General features: G+C 40.9%; 1 protein-coding gene across 1 annotated transcript in view; it reads right to left on the bottom strand.

Moving 5' to 3' along the window:
* LOC107288161 (AF4/FMR2 family member 3-like) overlaps window positions 1–18,605 on the bottom strand; it is a gene marked incomplete at its 3' end in the record, with an annotated part of 256,331 nt that overhangs the window by 50,347 nt on the left and 187,379 nt on the right. Inside the window, exon 11 of the mRNA XM_029284284.1 lies at window positions 2,581–2,632. Within this exon, the coding sequence (XP_029140117.1) occupies window positions 2,581–2,632 (52 nt within the window). The remainder of the gene's footprint in view (window positions 1–2,580; window positions 2,633–18,605) is intronic.

An 18,605-nucleotide genomic window follows, 5' to 3' on the forward strand; every position in this document is an offset into this window, starting at 1 on the left:
CAATAATAATAATAATAATAATAATAATAATAATAATAATAATAATAATGGTCTCTGCATCATAACTTTATAGCACAAATGACATTTACAGTGCACACTGTTGTGATGATGCACATACTGAGATTCGTTTCTCCTCTCCTCCATAATTGCTCATATATATTCTAATATGACCTTACAGGTATTCGTCATTTAGCAATTGCCTCTGTCATTTGCATCTCTATAACCGTCTAGTTTGGCACTGCAATCAAACAAGATGAGTACAGATTTCAACGGATAGTTAGAACTGCAGAAAAAACAATTGCTACCAGCCTGCTTTCTATTGAGGACCTATATACTGCACAAGCCAAAAAGAGGGCTGTGAAAATATCTACAGACCCCTAAATCCTGGACATAAACTGTTTCAACTTCTTCCCTCAAGGCGACACTATAGGCATTGCATGCCAGAACAACTAGACATAAGGACAGTTTTTTCCCCATGCCATCACTCTGCTTAACAACTAATTCCTACAAAACTGTCAAACTATTTAGTAAGGCTTTATTATTATTATTGTTCACCTCATCTTTCCTATTATCTATCTCCTTATCTTCTTATGACTATAACTTGGTTGCTTGTATCTTATGATTTATATTGTTTTATTTAGTATCCTAGTATGATTTATGTTGTTTGCTGATTTAATGTCCTATGACTATCATTAAGTGTTGTATCTTATGATTATGATGAATGTATTTTTATGTTGATTCTGATCATGATTTATCACCTGTTGCTTGTATGTACACTGAGAGCTTATCACTGGAGACAAATTCCTTGTGTGTCTAACCACACTTGGCCAATAAAGAATTCTGTTTAGTGATCATTTGCAGTTATAACAGTGATGAAAAAATAACTTTATGACGAGTCCTTGCATTTACAGCCTTTGTAGGACTCTAAAGGAAAAGAAAGCTAAAGTAAGATATAACATCTATCTATCTATCTATCTATCTATCTATCTATCTATCTATCTATCTATCTATCTATCTATCTATCTATCTATCTATCTATCTATCTATCTACCTATCTACCTACCTACCTACCTACCTACCTACCTTTTCTATCTACCTACCTACCTACCTAGTCACCCAACTTACCACAAGGTAACTCTGGGCGGCTTGCAATGTTAAATTATAGTTTCACTTAACAATTGCTTCATTTAACGACTGAGTTATTGGTCCCAATTGTGGTTACTAACTAAATGAGGACTACCTGCAGTATTTGTGTGTATTTTTATTCATATTAATATCTAAAATGATGTGCAATATTTTAGCATAATTAGCAATTTTACAAACTAGATGTATATATTGTAACATTGTTAAAGAACTTGCTGCCCCTTCCCTGTGTTACTATCTAAAGCATCCAGTGGTTTTTTTCCCCCCTACAGATTCAGAGTTCCAATTCAGAGGCAGGTCTCAAAGATTATTTTGTAGTTCCTTTTTTAGCTTGTATTTATATTATTTTAACATTTCTTTGATACAAGCCTGAGGTTTATACTGGGATATTGCCTTTTATGAATCTTAGGAGCTGGAGAAGCAAACAGACCAAATGAACTTTAGTTACATATTCCAGACAAGCACAAGGGTTCTATTTAATTTGCTTAAGCTTACTGAATGCAGATTGATTAGCTCTGTGGGTTATAAATTTTCACTGCCACAAAGCCTCAGTGGCAAATCTTGCTTCAGCTTAGGGAAAAGAAAATTCTGCCCACAAATTCATGCTTGTGAAATATGAATATGTCTTTTCAAACATTAGATCTTCTGATCATTGCTTATAAAATTAAAGTAATATTAACTGGATAAATGATATTAAGGGAAAATACAGTTATGTAATCAAAGGAACTGCAAACTTGTATGGTTATATAATTACTACACTCTGATAGTCCAATTTTGTTTTCCTCTATTATGATTAAAGATAGTCCTTGACTTACAAGCACAATTGAGCCAAAATTTATGTTACTAAGCGAGACAGTTGTTAATTGAGTTTGCCCCATTTTATGACCTTTTTTGCCACAGTTGTTTTTTGCCACAGTTGTTAAGTGAATCACTACAGATGTTAAATTAGTAACATGGTTGTTAAGTGAATCTGGCTTCCCTATTGACCTTGTTTGTCAGAAAATTGTAAAAAGGTGACCACATGGCCACAGGACACAACAACCTTCATAAATATGAATCAGTTGCCAAGCATCTACAGTTTGATCACATGACCCTAGGGATGCTGCTACAGTAATGAGAAAAACAGTCCTAAATCACTTTTTTCAGTGCAATTGTAACTTTGAGTGATCACTAAATGAATGGTTGTAAGTTGAGGACTACCTATAATTCCTTATAGCTGAGTTCATATATAGCATTAAATTATAATGTGGTTTGTCTGAATGTGACTTAGTATGTTGTGTGAATTTAGTCACTGTAGTTAATAATGTATACAATATAATTATGCATTAAGCTGTATGTTTAAGATAGGAACATTGTCTTCAGCTTTTTGACAAAAGTCAGCATATAAATTTAATGAATTAACAGGTTAAAAAAATGAACAGATTTCAAATTTCTTACCTGGTCATTCTCCTCTTCATCACTGCTTAATTTTAGGTCATCTTCTAGCATTCTAGAAAACAACAAATCTACATTGGAATCCAATATAGCACTTTAGATGTCATTTAAACCATAGATATTCTTTCATTGTGAGTTCTAACTAAGCTTCAGTTGGTTCAGGGCAAAACTTCAGCTGGTCCAGGACTCTATTTCCCATTAAGGCTGTGCATGTTTTATTTGGAAGAAGTGCTTTCATGAGATGGTTTTTCAGGAGGCGAATGGACTTTCTTGTTTTTCTTTGAAGATGTTTCGCTTCCCATCCAAGAAGCTTCTTCAGCTCTGACTGGATGGTAGGGAATAGAAGCATTTATATTCCTTGCAGACAGCTGGTCCTTTTAGTGAGTCGTTAAGGACATTTGGAGGTTTACCTGTGTTCTCAGGGTCACCTGAGTAGTGCAAATGTGTGTGGAGCCTTCTTGGCAGCAGGATGTCTTCTGCCCTGTGTCTCTTCACTGTTGAAGCAAGGCGTGGGCTGTTGGGGATTAGTCTGTGTTGTCTGCATCTCAAACTGAAGTGCAAATGGTTCCTGTAGTCTGCAATGTTTTCAAGAAATCCGTTCATACTCCCACACCATTCAAAGGGTGTTCATCCCAAAGTGCATAGCTAAATGTCTATGGACATTTGCTTTCATGAGAGCACAGCACCTGCCCTTTACTCATTAAAGTAGCATGACTGCAAATTTGAATAAAGATGTTATTGTTTTAAGCAATTTACCTATTAAAACAAAGGCAACATAAGCAGCATTACTTTTTATTTCTCATAGCAGCACATGGAAGCCTGTCAATGTTGGGTTAACTTGGAAAATAATGCAGACCATGAAGGTCATTTTTTCTATGCCTGATTTTAGCAGTTACTATTCAATGGCATTTTCTAAATCTGAAATTTCCATATAGGCTTCATTACTCAAAATGGTTCTGAGTGGTGATATTATTTGGCCAAAAAAACAGTATTATAATGCAATCCTGCCAATACAGGTAGCTTACATTGTTTGCAAGCAATTAAGTGATAATATCAATGTCATCAGTGGAATCTGAATTATTAATAGTAGTACATGACATTGTGAATTCTGCCTCTTAAAGAATACTAATTTCATTTAGACTAGCATGAACTGGATCTGAAATGCTTGTTTGAAAAGTTCTTAATATGAACATAATAATTTACTTTTTTAGCTAATATACTTATGTGTCTTACATCATTTCATGCATGCTTCAAAATTTATTCTACAAAAAAGAAATGGGTTTATTCTATTTATAGAATGGGATGCAGTCTCTTGTGAATATATATTACACTGGATCTACAGAAAAAAGCTAAAGCTAATTAAAAAAGATTAAAACATCTCTACATTGGATCACAAAGTTCATGATATTTAATCTTTTTTGCATGTTATTTCAATTTTCATTTAAATCAGCTACCATCAATATATATTGATAAGGAAATTTCCAGAGTTTTAATGTTGAAGGAATCATCTAATGGAAGCTCCATCAAAAGAAAAACCCATACACATTAAGATTGATCTTTGAGACTATTAAAACCAAATTGCATTTTTATCATATTAAGAGAAGATATCTAAACTGTAAAACATAAATTCTTCATGAATAATGGGTAGACACATGTTTCAGTCTGTGTTAATGAAGTGAAATTTATTGCTATTTTTCGTTCCCCATCATGTAACAGATGGTCAACTTTGCTTAATGAATATATATATTCAAAGCATGCATTTCATTTATAAAAATATGTCAACACTATATCAACAGAATTGTTATTTTAAACAGTTCCCTATGATATCTCTATCACCAAATTAGTTGTATAGACTAGAAAGCTAATGTTCTGAAATCACATTGCTTATTTTTATAAATTTTAAAAAACTTAAATTGTCAAAATTAAATAGGAAATCAAAAGAGTAAGAAATGTTCACTAAATAGATATTGTTTCAGCAAAATAATATTAGGAAAAAGAACCTGCAACATTTTTTTTACTATGCAGTCAAAACATTCCATTTCTACATACACATGAATTATTCTAGTCTGCTTTGTGAGATGATTTACAATTATATGCCATCAAGTCACTTAGGGACCACACAGATTTTTTCTCCATGGCAATCTTTCCCTATGAATGAAGGTGAATATTCTTGTCCCAGGATAATGTTGCAATATGGGTCGGTCACGGGACCAGAGGTTTTGTCTTCCGAGCTTTTGGACGTGCTGGAGCCCCCATCCTCAGGGAATTCGTCACCAGCTTCTAGGCTAGAGGGAAGTTCCCTGAGGAAAGGGTCCTAGCATGAATCTGAAAGCTCAGAAGACAAAACCTCTGGTCCTGGTGACCGACAAAGATAGGATCCTGCTATCTTTCCTTAACCTAATTCTTCAGATCTTTCAATAGTCCACCCATTGACACTACAACTGAATCCATCCATCTTGCTGCTGATTGTCCTCTTCTGATTACCTTCTGTCTTTCTCAACATTAGAGACTTTTCCAGAGAGCAAGGCAGTGGTAGGATTCAAATAATTTAACAACCTTTTGTCTGTCTCACTTTCCCTCTGCCTTGGTCGGGGTGGGCTTCTTGGGGGTTAGCTGGGGTGGGGGCAGGAGGTCCCAGCGGGGGACAGGAGGGTACGGTTGGGGGGCTGCAGGAGTCTCAGACAGGGGTGGGTGCAGGAGGGTGGGGGGACAAGCAAGTTCCAGATGGGGGAAGGTGAGGGGTCTGGCTAGGGGGGCAGGAGGGCCGGGATGCCTCTGTGGAGGAAAGCAACCCTTCCCCACCGGCTGAGCCTCTCATCCACATCATGGTCACATAGGATTGTACAGAAGGGGTGCCGGGTAGGGAACTGGGGGGGGGCGGCTGGTAGGTGAGATCAGAGCCGCCATCGTCCCCCTTCCGCAGTGTAGCCCCATTGGCACAGGTGGAGATGGCCCAAGGATGGCCAGAAGGGAACCCTCAACTTGCCTGGGCCCCGTCCCGAGCCCCTTGACTGGCCAGCCATGCAGGGAAGCAGGAGGGAGGGCGGCTGGGGGTCTGGAGCTGCTTCAGCTACCCGCTAGATGCAGATGGCCCCACCTCACCAGCCTGATGAGGCAGCGGATCTCGTGCAATGGCTGAGGCCTTGTGGGGCAGCAGTGCCTGGACAACACAAGGGCTGGGCAGGAGGTGGTGGTGGTGATCCCTGCATTGCCAGGCCCAGTGGGCAGCAGCTCCGTAAATGCGCGCCCACCCCTCACCGCTGCCACTCCACATCCCGCATATGCCCCCGGCCCCTCACCGCCATCTCCCTTCTGCAGCACAGCATCCACCGTCCCCCGCCACTACCCCATTAGTGCGAGGATGGGCGGCACAGCTTCATTTCCGGAGCTGCTGCCAGCCAGGCCTGGCGATGCAGGGATCGCCACTGCCGCCTACTCCTCCTGCTCAGCCCCATGTATTGCCCAGGCACCACTGCCCCACGAGGCTAGTCAGCCGGTGCGTGAGATCTGCTGCCTCGTTGGGTGGGTGAAGCGGGGCTGGCTACAGCCAGCGGGCAGCCAAGGCGGCTCCAGACCCCCAGCCGTCCCTCCGCCTCCTCCTGCTTCCCTGCATGGCTGGCCAGTTGAGAGGCTCAGAGCAGCAGGAGCAGCAGCAGCAGCCGCCACCCCCAGACGGGGCTTGGGCTGGGTGAGGGCTCCCTTCTGGCCATCCTGGGGCTGTCTCCGCCTGCGCCAATGGGGCTTTGTAGCCGGTTCGCCATGATGCAGGACCACACCTCTTATGTTTTTGATTACAAGTGGTACCTTCCTCAACCACACAGTCTCCCTGAAAGCTATTAGTTCTAACACCGGGCACAGACAGTTGGAGAAAAAATAATAAGTTGCCATTTGATACCTGCCTTCTTTCTATGGAACCAAAGTTAGCGGGCAGGTGGCTGAAGAGGGACCTCTCTGCTTTATTATGGGGCAAGCTATTAACAGGTAGCCAGCTCCATTTCGTAAAAAAAACCTATTTATTTGTAATGAAATGGAGCAGGCTGCCTATTAATAACCTGCTGCGTAATAAAGCAGGCAAAACCACAACCGTCCCCCTCTTTAACCCACGGTCATGTGAAGTAACCAAAACCTGCTGCAACCACCCAGATGGGAGCGAATAAAAACCAACCCCCTCTCACCAATCCTCAACAGAAATGCTCACAACAATGAAAACCTCGGACAGGAGGAAGACCGCAGGCGGGCGGGCAGGCGTCTTGCTCACCTGTGGCTTGGGGGGAGAAGAAAGGGGACAGCTTCACCCCCCCAAATGCTGCCCTCTCACAAAAGCAGGATGAAAATTCCAAAAAATGACAAGGGAAAAAGGTTAAAACAGAAGAGTGTCTCCTGATGGCTTGCTTCCCCATTTCCTTCTAGCAGTTTAAATATGTAAAGACTACAAAAGAAAAAACTTGGCTTTCTTTCATTGTAATTCAGAAGGGAGGAACGGGAAGATTGGGGGGGTTGTTTGTTTCAAAGGAAGGGAAAGAAGGGATTTGGGTCTGTGGGGGGCACAGCAGGCGAACGGTGATGGCGCTTCTGGTGTTGGGGGGGCTTCTAGTGTTGGGGGGCAGTCTTTTTAAAAGAGCAAAACGAGGCAAAAAATAAAAATGCCCCACTCCAGCCCCAAGAGCTGGATGCGGATGTGATCTTTTTTTTTCTTGTTCAGAAGAGACACTCTTCTGTTTTAACCTTTTTTCCTAGTTGATTTTCGGAGGTTTCATCCTGCTTTCATGAGAGGGCAGTGTTTGGGGGGGTGAAGCTGCCCCCTTTCCCCCCCCAAGCCACCAGCTGAGCAAGACGCCCGCCCACCTGCATTCTTCCTCCTGTCCGAGGTTTTCATTGTTGTAAGCATTTCTGTTGATAATTGGCAGGGGGGCTGTTTGGTTTTTATTTCCCCTCCCCCCATCTGCTGGGTGGTTGCAGCAGATTCTGGTCACTTCACGTGACCCTGGGACACTGTGACCGTCATAAATATGAATCAGTTGCCAAGCATCTGAATGTAAATCATAAGACAGGGCTTTTCAACCTTTTCACCCATTGTACCATTTTTAGGATATGGCAACGTCCGAGTACCACCAGTCGCCTAGCAAGGTGTCAAAAACTTGATGATCAAAAAAAAAAAAAAAGGAAAAAAGTGATAAAGTACAGGTAATCCTCGACTTACAACAGTTCGCTTAGTGACTCTTCGAAGTTACAATGGCACTGAAAAAAGTGCCCCCCAAGCCACAGCCGAGCAAGACATCTGCCTGCCCACCTGGCGGCGCTCTCCCTCCTGTCTGAGGTTTTCATTGTTGTGAGCATTTCTGTTGAGGATTGGCAGTGGGGGTGGGAAGGGGAGTTGGTTTTTATCCCCCCCCCCATCTGCTGGGTGGTTGCAGCAGGTTTTGGTCACTTCACATGACCCTGGGACATTGTGACTGTCATAAATATGAATCAGTTGCCAAGCATCTGAATGTAAATCACAAGACCTTGGAGATGCTGCAAATTTCCAGCTGATTGGTGCTTGTTCAGGGCTGAGCAGAAGCACCAGGATCAGCGCCAAGCTCCAGCTGGAGCCTGGCGCTGATCCTGATGCTTCCACTAAGCCCTGCCAGCCCCGAAGAATCTGGAAAGCGGCACTGATCCTGGGGCTTCTGCTGAGCCCTGACAGCCCTGCAGCTCCAGCCATCTCTTGCTCAGGCTTGTGCAGTGCTGCCACCAGTTCAGCTCATTCCCCTCCCCCGCTACCACTTTTCTAGGATGGTCGCGTACCACCTGCCAGGTGCCAATGTACCACAGGTGGTACCCGTACCACTGGTTGAAAAGCCCTGTCCTGTTGTTGTTGGACAGTAGCTGTTTAAAGTTGGTAGCTGACCGTATACAATTGCAAGTCTATCATTCAAAGGGCTATAAAAGGGAAATGTCAATCATTATTCCATTATAGATTACTATGACATACTTCGATGATTTTAATTTGCAGCTGCAGGTGACAACAAGAATGTTATATATTTTTTTTCTTTTGTGTCTTATTGGGTGATTTCAGGGAAGTAGAATAATTGTGCTAACCTGCTTTTTAATTTAACTATACCAATTAAGGTGGTACTGATCTGGTCTAAACTCATGATGATGGCAGGAGAAAAAAACGTTAAGATTCTAATGGACTTGCCTGGTGCTCATACCCATGAATCCAGTATACTGTCTAAGAACAGAGTTGGAGATTAAAATTTCTTATCACACTACAGATCTTACATCAGTTTATGAAAGAAGAAATGTTTGCATCATATCTAACTGTTGGTGACTATCTATAAATATTTAATGTTTCCTCTCCTTTCCAATAACACATTCCTCCCCCCGTCTGTATTTGTATGTGTGTACTGTATATGCGTGTGCACAGATACACATATGCACAAAAATAGTGGGCTTTGATTGCCTAGGCACACACACCATTTTGACCCTATCTGCATCTGAGACAGTTACTCTGAAAAATGCAATACCCAAAACTTCAAAGTATTATTACAGAGCTGTCAATTTTTATGACTCTAGTGATAATTATCCATGCTGTTAAATATCAATAGTGTAGATTAGGCATGAGGAACTCTTTGGGGCTGGGGAATGCATTTTAATTAAGTTTTGTTTTGGAAAACCTCTGAGGGCTATACAGTATAGGAGATTGTCTTTGCTGTGGCTATATATTCAGACTGTTTTGGAGATTTAGTTGGTGGCTGGGGTGTTTCCCCCTCCCCAAAAGGAGAGCTGGGCTGCCATGCAGGCTGCCAACATTAAGTATTTATTGTCTTATTTAATTAAAAGGCTTCTTGCAAGTTTCTAAAGAAGAGTTCCCATGGGATGAAAAAAGCCCAACCCAAAGCTTTTGGAAGTCCTCAACTATTTTTAACTACAATCTTATATTTAATTTCCTGGGAATAAGTCCTGTTTCTGAATAATCGTGCAAAGGATTGCACAGTTGGACTGCTTTAAGTAAACTTGCTGGTAAATTCTCTACCACAAAATCTTTTCTATCCAACTCTTGAGATACTTTTGTAGCAGAAAAAACTGAAGATACCAAACACATCCAAATACTGGAAAGAATCTTTGGGTTTGTTTTTTTTGCTAACAACGCCTTTGAAAATGCAATGTTTCTAATTTTTTAACCATGGCTAAAAGACTATCAGTATACAATTGTTTATCTTCCCTTATTATAATGCAGAATTTATTTTTCCCATTCACATTTGGATAGGGCATTTAATCAATGCTGCAAATCCCGACTAAAATTTTAATCAAGTACACAAGTTTAATTCAGTTTTATTAGACCATTCATTTATATGTGAGTTGGTGTGACATGGATATTTTCATATTGTTTTCTTTGCAAAAATATGGAAGTGGCTTGCTATTTTATTCTTTCTAGAGTTTCTTTTAACCTCCCAATCTGTCTAAAGTCTTGGCATTTGCTGGTGATTTGCCATATTTCAAATCTGATCCAATACTGCTTGGCTTTTTCCAAAACAGCTACTTGGCTAGGTGCTACCATCTGCTAAGTTCATTTAGGTACTGAATTATCAACCCTGGGGCTATTATGAACAAACTATTTAAGCCTCTTGCTTTTTTCTACAAACAAAAATTAATTACCTCATTTCAGAATTAATTTTATAGTTATTATGTAGAGACTATAATGAACAAACTAATTAAATGACATTTAAATCAAGAAATAGATTCTGCAAAATACTCATATCAGTTGACTGCTCTACTGTAACATAATTGCCTATTGTCAAACCTTCAGATGCTCTGAATTCAGCCATGTTTCTTTGCTTTTTGGTTGCCACAGCAAAGGGAGGGGGGGAGATGCATTCTTTTAGTTTAGTCAAAACAAAAACTTTCTTTTGGGAACCAAGGTCAGGCAGTCTAAATGTTTGGCGGGCTGGAGCTACCATTAGGAAGCCCGCCAAAGGTGTTAATTGGGGATTGTGATTTATGACACACTAAAGGGGTGTGGAGTTCAATTTTTATTTTGTAACCTTTTAGAGGGGGTAACTTTCAGTCTTGGTTTCACCTTTGTTCATGCTGATATTATGTAGCTATTAAAATTGTTCTTTGAGGAAAGAAATTGCCTCAAAGTTTTTATTTCTATTGGTCTCATCTATCAGAACCATGACACCTATATACAAAGGAGAAACTAAGATTGCTTTTGAATAAGCTTTTTTTCTTCTATAAATAGTTTCTTTGGAATAGTGAGGTTCATTATCAAGGTTGTTACCCAAAAAAGCTCAGTATGATCAAAGAAACAGCCAGTTTGCAAGTTTATTTGATTGCACGTAAAAAAAGTACAGCATATTAACAGAAACAGTATTAACATTACCTACAGTGTAAGTGAGTATAAGTTAAAATGGCAACAAAACATGAAAGAGGAAATAAGTCTAAATAAATATGTAATTCCTAATGCAGTAACAGAAAGAAGACTAAGGCAGAATGAGATGAACAGTCGTGGATGAAAAAGGAGAGTAGCATCTGAGGCATAATAATTAGTTGTGTGCCAACAAGTTGGTGTAAATTCTTAACAAACATTTTTACATGACAATTTGTCTCTAATCTGGGTTTCCAACAGTGTACCCATTGCCACTGCAACTCATCCATCTGGTTACCGGTTGTCCTTTCTCATTCTTTCCATCCTTCCCAGCATTAGAGCCTCTGCCAGAGAGCTGTGTCTTCACATTATGTGTCCCAAGTATGATAATTTGAGCTTGGTCATTTGTGCTTCAGGTGAAAATTCTGGTTGATTTATTTGATGATGCATTTGTTTGCTTTTTTGGCTATCCATAGTATTCTCAGAAATTTTCTCCAACACCTTCAATATTCTTTCTACTCTACTTCTTCAAAGTTCCGCTTTCACCTCCATAAAGCATCACAGAGAATACCATTGTACTGCACTATTCTGGTACCTGAATATCCTTTCCAAGGCCTTCTAGCATCTCTACCAAGTGCTAGTTTGCAGCATATTTCTTGACTGTTGATAATTGATGCTAAAAAGCAGTACTATCCACCATTTCAACATCTTCCTTGTCAGTTCTAAGGCTGGTTATTGTACCAATTGCTCTTAGTTTGGTCTTCTTTGTCTTTTATTTTAGTCCATATTTTTCACTGTATTCCTTGGCTTTATTACAAGAGTATAAAGGTCCTTTCCATTTTTGGCTACTAGAATATATCATTAGCATAGCGTCATCTTCCAATTGAGCTGACTTTAATATATTTTAACTATATATTTTGAGTAAAGTTAAAATATATAGCCTTGGGTTGTTTTTTTTTAAAGAAAGTTAACATAATTTAAGCATATGATCAGTAATGGGTAGGCTTCCGGTTTTGACGTCACGTTAATGCAGGCGCAAGAAGACGGGGTTCTGTCTTTTGCGTTTGATTTCGCCCTGCTGGGGGACCCTTGAAAGGGTCGAAAGTCTCCCTGTAGAGGCGGCAAGCAAGGAGGGGACCCTTGTTGATCACAGGGGGTGTAGCAGCTCTCCCGTTTGATCCGACGAAGCCCTCCAAACTGGCGGGAGAAACACTGGCCACATTCATGTAGCCAGTCCAAAGCTGCTGACAACGGAATACAACAAGCACTATCAAGCAATCTTACAGCAATGTAGATGAAACTGGGTGAGACCTGATCCTCTCTTTATGATTTTAAGACCTCTTCCTAAAAATCTGCCCAAAGCACTCTCCCCGATAAGAGAGTGAAAGGGAATTTCTGCCCCATTCCCTCAGAAATGAAAAGCGGCAAATTAATTACTTGGGGAAAATGGAGACTAATAAGGCTAATTTGGAAATAATATATATATATGGCTTGGAAATTTGGGGACTAAAAGTGTTTTTAAGATTTTTTTTAAAAAAAAAGACTTGAAAAGTTTACAATATAAGTTTTGGATTTAAAAACTGAAAAATGGCATTGATGACATCTAGTGGTGAATTACTGCACTACAACTTATTTATGCTTAAAAGAAACCTGGCTTGAAGCCCAGAATTAGATAAGAGTTTGGCTGACCTTGGAAGATTTTACTATTGAGAATTGCAGCTGAGAAAAAAGGAACAGACTTGGGGGCTGCTTATCTGTGTGGCAGAGACAATAATATTACTCTAAAATTGGCATGTCTGGATTATGATCACAAATATTGACTTTCAGAACTGTACTGTGGAACTATTTTTCTGTAGAAGAAATGTATGGAACACTTTGGATTATAAATCTTGACTGTTAAACAACTTTTAATGGTTCTTTTTTCTCCCTGGACAAAAAGGATATATTTCTCATTGGACAGAAAATTTGAATTTTCCTTATATATGCTTAGAGGAGATTTGGATAAATTTGTAAAGGCTACTTACAAAAAAATAAAATGAAAGTTCCATACTTAGCTTTAAATAATAAAAAAACATCCTTAACATATGTCCCCAGTAGCCTCAGTTTGCCATATCACCAAGAAAATACTGATGAAACACAGAAAGAAATTCTCTCCATGTTGAAATTAATACAAGAAACAATTGCTTTAGCTTGTGATCAGGTTAAAAATAACACAAAGGAAATAAAAGAACAATTTTTTAATTTAAATGTACAAACTGAGAAAACAACTACAGAGAAGGAACCAGCAACCCAGAAAATAGGAGGAAAATTAGAGAATGCTGACACAAATATTGAGGATCCAAAGGAAGAAGCTAATGACCAGACTCAGATAAATGAAAACTTAGAAGACATAATGATAATATTGGAAACGGAAAAGACATTTTACAAACCAAGGTTTCAGAACATACTGGAGGATAAGGAAGAAGAGCTGATGGAATGGAAGATAAAGCTGTTAACAGAATTGTGGGGAACTGGAGAAGGAGGGAGGCTGTTTAATGAATATCAACGGGCTAGTTCTTCCAAAAATACTTTAATTAAATTGTTTCTCTTGTTTCAAATAATATATACAAAAATAGAAGAAGAATTATTTGATGATCCAAATGCACTGACTTGGAAAGTTAGTTGGCAAAGGAAGAAAGCTAGAGTAAGATTGAAGGAAACAGAAGCTTTGACCTATTAGAGGGGATGCTAGATCAGGGGTCCCCAACCCCGGGCCGTGGACCAGTACCAGGCCATTGCATGCCAGCAATCAGTCCGCACAAACAAGGAAAGCCCCATCCACAGGATGCAGGCAGCACACAAAACCACGCCCCCTCTGGTCCATGGAAAAACCTCTCTCCACATAACCGGTCCCTGGTGTCCAAAAGGTTGGGGACCTCGGTGCTAGATTACTAATTAGATTTTTGAATATGGTTAAGAATAGATTATTAGAAATAGAAGTATTATTATAACTAGATAGGATTTGTAATCAGAATATCATATCTTGGTATGAAAAGGGAAATAAAAATATGCTAAGAACTTTTAATAAGGGAAGCTTTGGTTACCCAAATATAACTTGTTATGAAAATATAAATGATTGGGATACTTTGAATATGGATGGGAAATTAAAATTGAAAAAAACAAAAATAGGATATGGACTAAATAAATGGAAATTGAGTGCAAATGCAATTAAGATATGCTTTGGTTAGAAAAGATATTCTAAACTGATATTATTGACACTATTAAAAAATGTAACAAATATTGATATGCAATTGTATATTTACTAACAACAATAAGAATTGTATTTGCTTAGTGTGGAAAAAGGGTTATTACCAGAAGAGTGGATGTATTGGAGGGTGTAATATCGGACTTAGTTTGAAGAAGCTTACATGTACCATGGAATCACTAATGGACTTAGTCATCACATTGTCTATTGGGCACTTGAATGTGAAAATAGAAAATTAATAAAACATTTATAAAAAGTAATGGGTTGTGTGAGTAGAGGACAGTTTTAATTACCTTAAGGCTTAACACCATCCTAAAGAGGCTGATGTGTATTCTGATTACTCTATTTTATCTCTGTTCAATGACTTGTTATCTTGTGGCAGAAATCCATTTAGTACTTTTGTTTTATAACAGGGTGAAACTTTCTCTTCCATTTCAATATTTTTTATTAGACTTATACAGCTACCCATATTAGGAAATATAATTCTATGAGGCTCACAGCAATGACTGACTGACTGACTGACTGACTGAATGAATGAAACCAACATCTGAACAGATGAACAACTCTGAGTGTTCTAAACCAGTGTTTCTTAAAGTGTGGTCCTAGTATTCTGGATATCCCATAAAACCCTCTCAGGGCTCCTCAAATCAAAATTATTTGGCAGTCTATGTTGAAAAATAATACAATATTAAAACCCATCAAACCAATCACGAGAAGAGGTAGTTGTGGCAAATGTATCAATTTTAATATGGTGAATGTCAATAAATGTTAAACATAGAAACATAAGCTTTTTGGGAGTATACCATAATGTTTAAAATTGGGAAGTGGTCCTGACAGAAAGAAAATTAAGAAACACTGTTCTAAACTAGCATTTTTCAATACATAAAACCCACATCCACTGGGCTCCAACCCCAACCTATCCCAACAGCTGGGAAAAAAGCCAATTTTATAAGGCCATCTGGAAGGACAGAAGCCTGCGGCCTTTCTAGTGGAAGGGTGTTCCACAGGTACTTGCTTCATCCTGATAAATGACAATGTTTGAGAGAAGAGACCTAGAGCATACCTGTACTATCCAGTCTGATGCAGCAGGTAGATATCCTTAGAGGGAATCCTGCAAATAGGCTGGCCCATGCTATGCAGAACTTTAAAATTGATAACCTGTACCTTCAATTTCACCTGGAAAGAAACTGGAAACCTGAGCACCTCATGGTGTAATATGGGCAAACTGAGGTGTACCCAAAAGTGTGCATGTCATTGCATTATGGACTAGTTGTAGTTTTCAGATGGTCTTTAAGGGCAGCTCCATGTAGAGCACATTGTGGAAATCAAATTAGGAAGTGACAAAGAATGAGGAACTCCGAGCAAGGCCTCACAATCCAGGTATGCAATTGGCACACAAGATGGATCTATGCCAGGGATTCTCAACCTATGGGTCGCGACCCCATTTGGGGTCGATCGACCATTTCACGGGGGTCGCCAAGCAAGGCTGTCCGCCATTTTTTTCCCCTTTTCCGGCGGGTGCCTTACCTCCCTTGAGCTGGGCCAGCTGGTGGTCGGCCTGCTCCGTCTCTGCCGCTTGCCAGCTACGCCTCAGCCGGCACAGGGGGCGGAACCACGCATGGGCGGCGCTCCCGGGCAGGGAAAGTCCTCGACTTATGACCGGTTGGGTAGTCCTCGACTTACGACCGGTTTAGTCCTCGACTTACGATCGGTTTAGTCCTCGACTTACAAAGGTTGCGAACCACTGATCTATGCAAAGGATCTCCTAGCTACTGTTATCACCTGCTCTCAAGAAATAAGGAAGAAATTTTTAGGTGTGTCAGAGTTCAATATATGTAACAAGAGCAACAGAAGGAAGGTAAACATTCCTTGTCCTTAGTTTGAATACAGTAATTATATCGGTAGCTTTGTTCAAAAGCTCCCTTCTTGGTTTGATATTTCCTCAACTTTGCAAGGTTTTTGTTGTTGTTTTAAACCACATTATGTCATAGTTACAGTGAGGTTACCAAATATCCTAAGCATTACATAGTCTTTGTGTTTAAAAATATGACTTTTTATATACTACTATTAATAATTAATAAATGATACATCATTAAGGTGGAATTACAGATATATATACTTATGAAATTTGACCCTCAAACTAGATACGAATTTTGTTCCTTCATTTTTCATTAAAATATTTTTGCAATAGTTACACTGACACATTTATCTATTCTTGTTCTTGGTTGTAATATAGCACAATGAAATGATAATTTCTTTGAGCAGTCCCATCTGAAACTGTTTTCAGATCTATTCTGAAGATCTGATGATCGTATGACTATTCAGCTGTGTTATTATTAATCAAGCTGACTAATGAAGAATTAATGTGCTAAAACATTTCAAATGACAATGTAGCAATTAAAATTTAACTAATGGAAAAAGAGTACTTCATTTAAGAGTAATCTTTTTCTTCTTTTCTTTTTCCTATGCATGTCTATTCAGAAACTAATCTTACTTGGAGCAAGTCATTTGGGAACCTAGGTGTTAGCTGCTTCTGTAGCTTTATTGTGGATAAGATAGGGTCGTGATGGCGAACCTATGGCATGCAGTCAAAGGAAAAGGCCTCTGCCACCCAGATTGGCCATGGGGGGCGCGAACTCACTGTGCAGCCCTCGATCCGTGTGGCAGAGGCCTTTTCCAGGCTTCCGGAGCTCGGATCGGGCCGCTGAGGCACCGCACAATTGCCCCGTGGGCATGGATGCAAGCTCCAGAGGCTTGGAAAAGGCCTTTTCCATGTGGCAATGGCAGGGTGATCCGTGCAGGGGGTGGGGGGAAATGGCGGCAGTGGCAGGGCGATCCACATGGCAGGTGAGCAATTTCGCGCGCACCCCACGGCCGATCCGGGCGGCAGAGGCCTTTTCCAAGCCTCCGGAGCTCGGATCGGGCTGCTGAGGCATCGCACAATTGCCCTGCGGCCATGGATGCAAGCTCCAGAGGCTTGGAAAAGGCGTTTTCCATGTGGCAGCGGCAGGGTGATCTGTGCGGGGGGTGAGGGAAAATGGCGGCGGTGGCAAAGCGATCCGCATGGCGGGTGGCGGAGAAATGGCAGCAACAGGGTGATCTGTACCATGGGTGGGGGGAAGGCGGTGGCAGGGTGATCTGTGCAGTGGGTGAGGGGAAACGGCAACAACGGCAGGGCGATCCACGCAGCATCTGGGGGGAAAAGGCAGGGTGATCTGTGTGGCGGGTGAGGGGGAAACCTGTCCCACTTGTTTCACGCCCACTTTTGGCTGAGCTGCATTGCAGCAGCATTGGGCGCAATACGCGAGACGGCAAACAGCTGGGCCTCATGGCAGCCGCATTGTGTGCGACGCCCGAGGTGGCAAACAGCCACGTCGCGCCAAAACCAAGGGGCCGGCAGGCTGTGGCTACTGATGGACACAGTTCGCCCCGATGTGCTCACTGTGTGCGGGGAGCCGAAGGTGTCAGGCAGCAGTCACCCCGGCCCCTGCCTCACCTCGTCTTGCCCTGCGGCATTGGCACCCCTGCCCTGCCCCCCTGCCTCGGCTCACCTCACCCCACAGGACGAGCCTCCTGCCCACCGTCCCACCCGCCAGAGACCTCCTGGATCTCCCCCAACCCTGCCTGGCCCCCACAGGCATCCCTCCCCACGAGCAACATCGAGGTGGCCACGTCCACCCACTCTGCTGTGACCACCGCAGCCATGCCCACCCAATGGGCCACACCCACCAATGGGCCACGCCCACCCAGCACCCGACGATACATAAATGGGTTTTGGGTTGCAGTTTGGGCACTCAGTCTCTAAAATGTTCACCATCACTGAGATAGGGTATAAATAAAAACAGTAAAAAAAGTATCTCTTACAATATTTTGTTAATACACCATTGACTGAAAAAGAGCCGCATTTTAAACTGCTTAGCATACGAATAAAAGATGTTTAGTTTGCAGTTCCATTATATATAGGTCTTGAAATACGTTACATTATCAATCCTTCAACTATTCTCTTCAATGTATATCAGACTTCATATTTATTGCATATTTGATTTAATATATGATGCAATTAATTTTTAACAAAAGGAAACTGTCTAAAATTCTGGCAATTATTTAGCAAGAAAGTTCTCACAAGGTGGATTCAATCCTACAAAACATTGCTTTGCACCTACTTTCCTATCTTGAATGAAATAGACATCAGAGTACATGAATTCTAACCTTCCTTCTATCTAGACACATTTATAAAAATTACAAAATTAATTAAATATGTTTATAAACTATCAAATATATTTATAAAACGGCGGCCGGATGCGGCGGCGGCCTGATACGGCGACGGGCGAAACGTCGGCGGTGGCTCGGGAGTTCATGGCCTCCATGACGACCATGGACTTGACCCAATTAGTACATGCACCCACTCACATAGGGGGTCACACACTGGAT

This window comes from Protobothrops mucrosquamatus, unplaced genomic scaffold (genome assembly GCF_001527695.2).
Source record: "Protobothrops mucrosquamatus isolate PMUCROS unplaced genomic scaffold, P.Mucros_1.0 scaffold490, whole genome shotgun sequence".
Taxonomy (NCBI): domain Eukaryota; kingdom Metazoa; phylum Chordata; class Lepidosauria; order Squamata; family Viperidae; genus Protobothrops; species Protobothrops mucrosquamatus.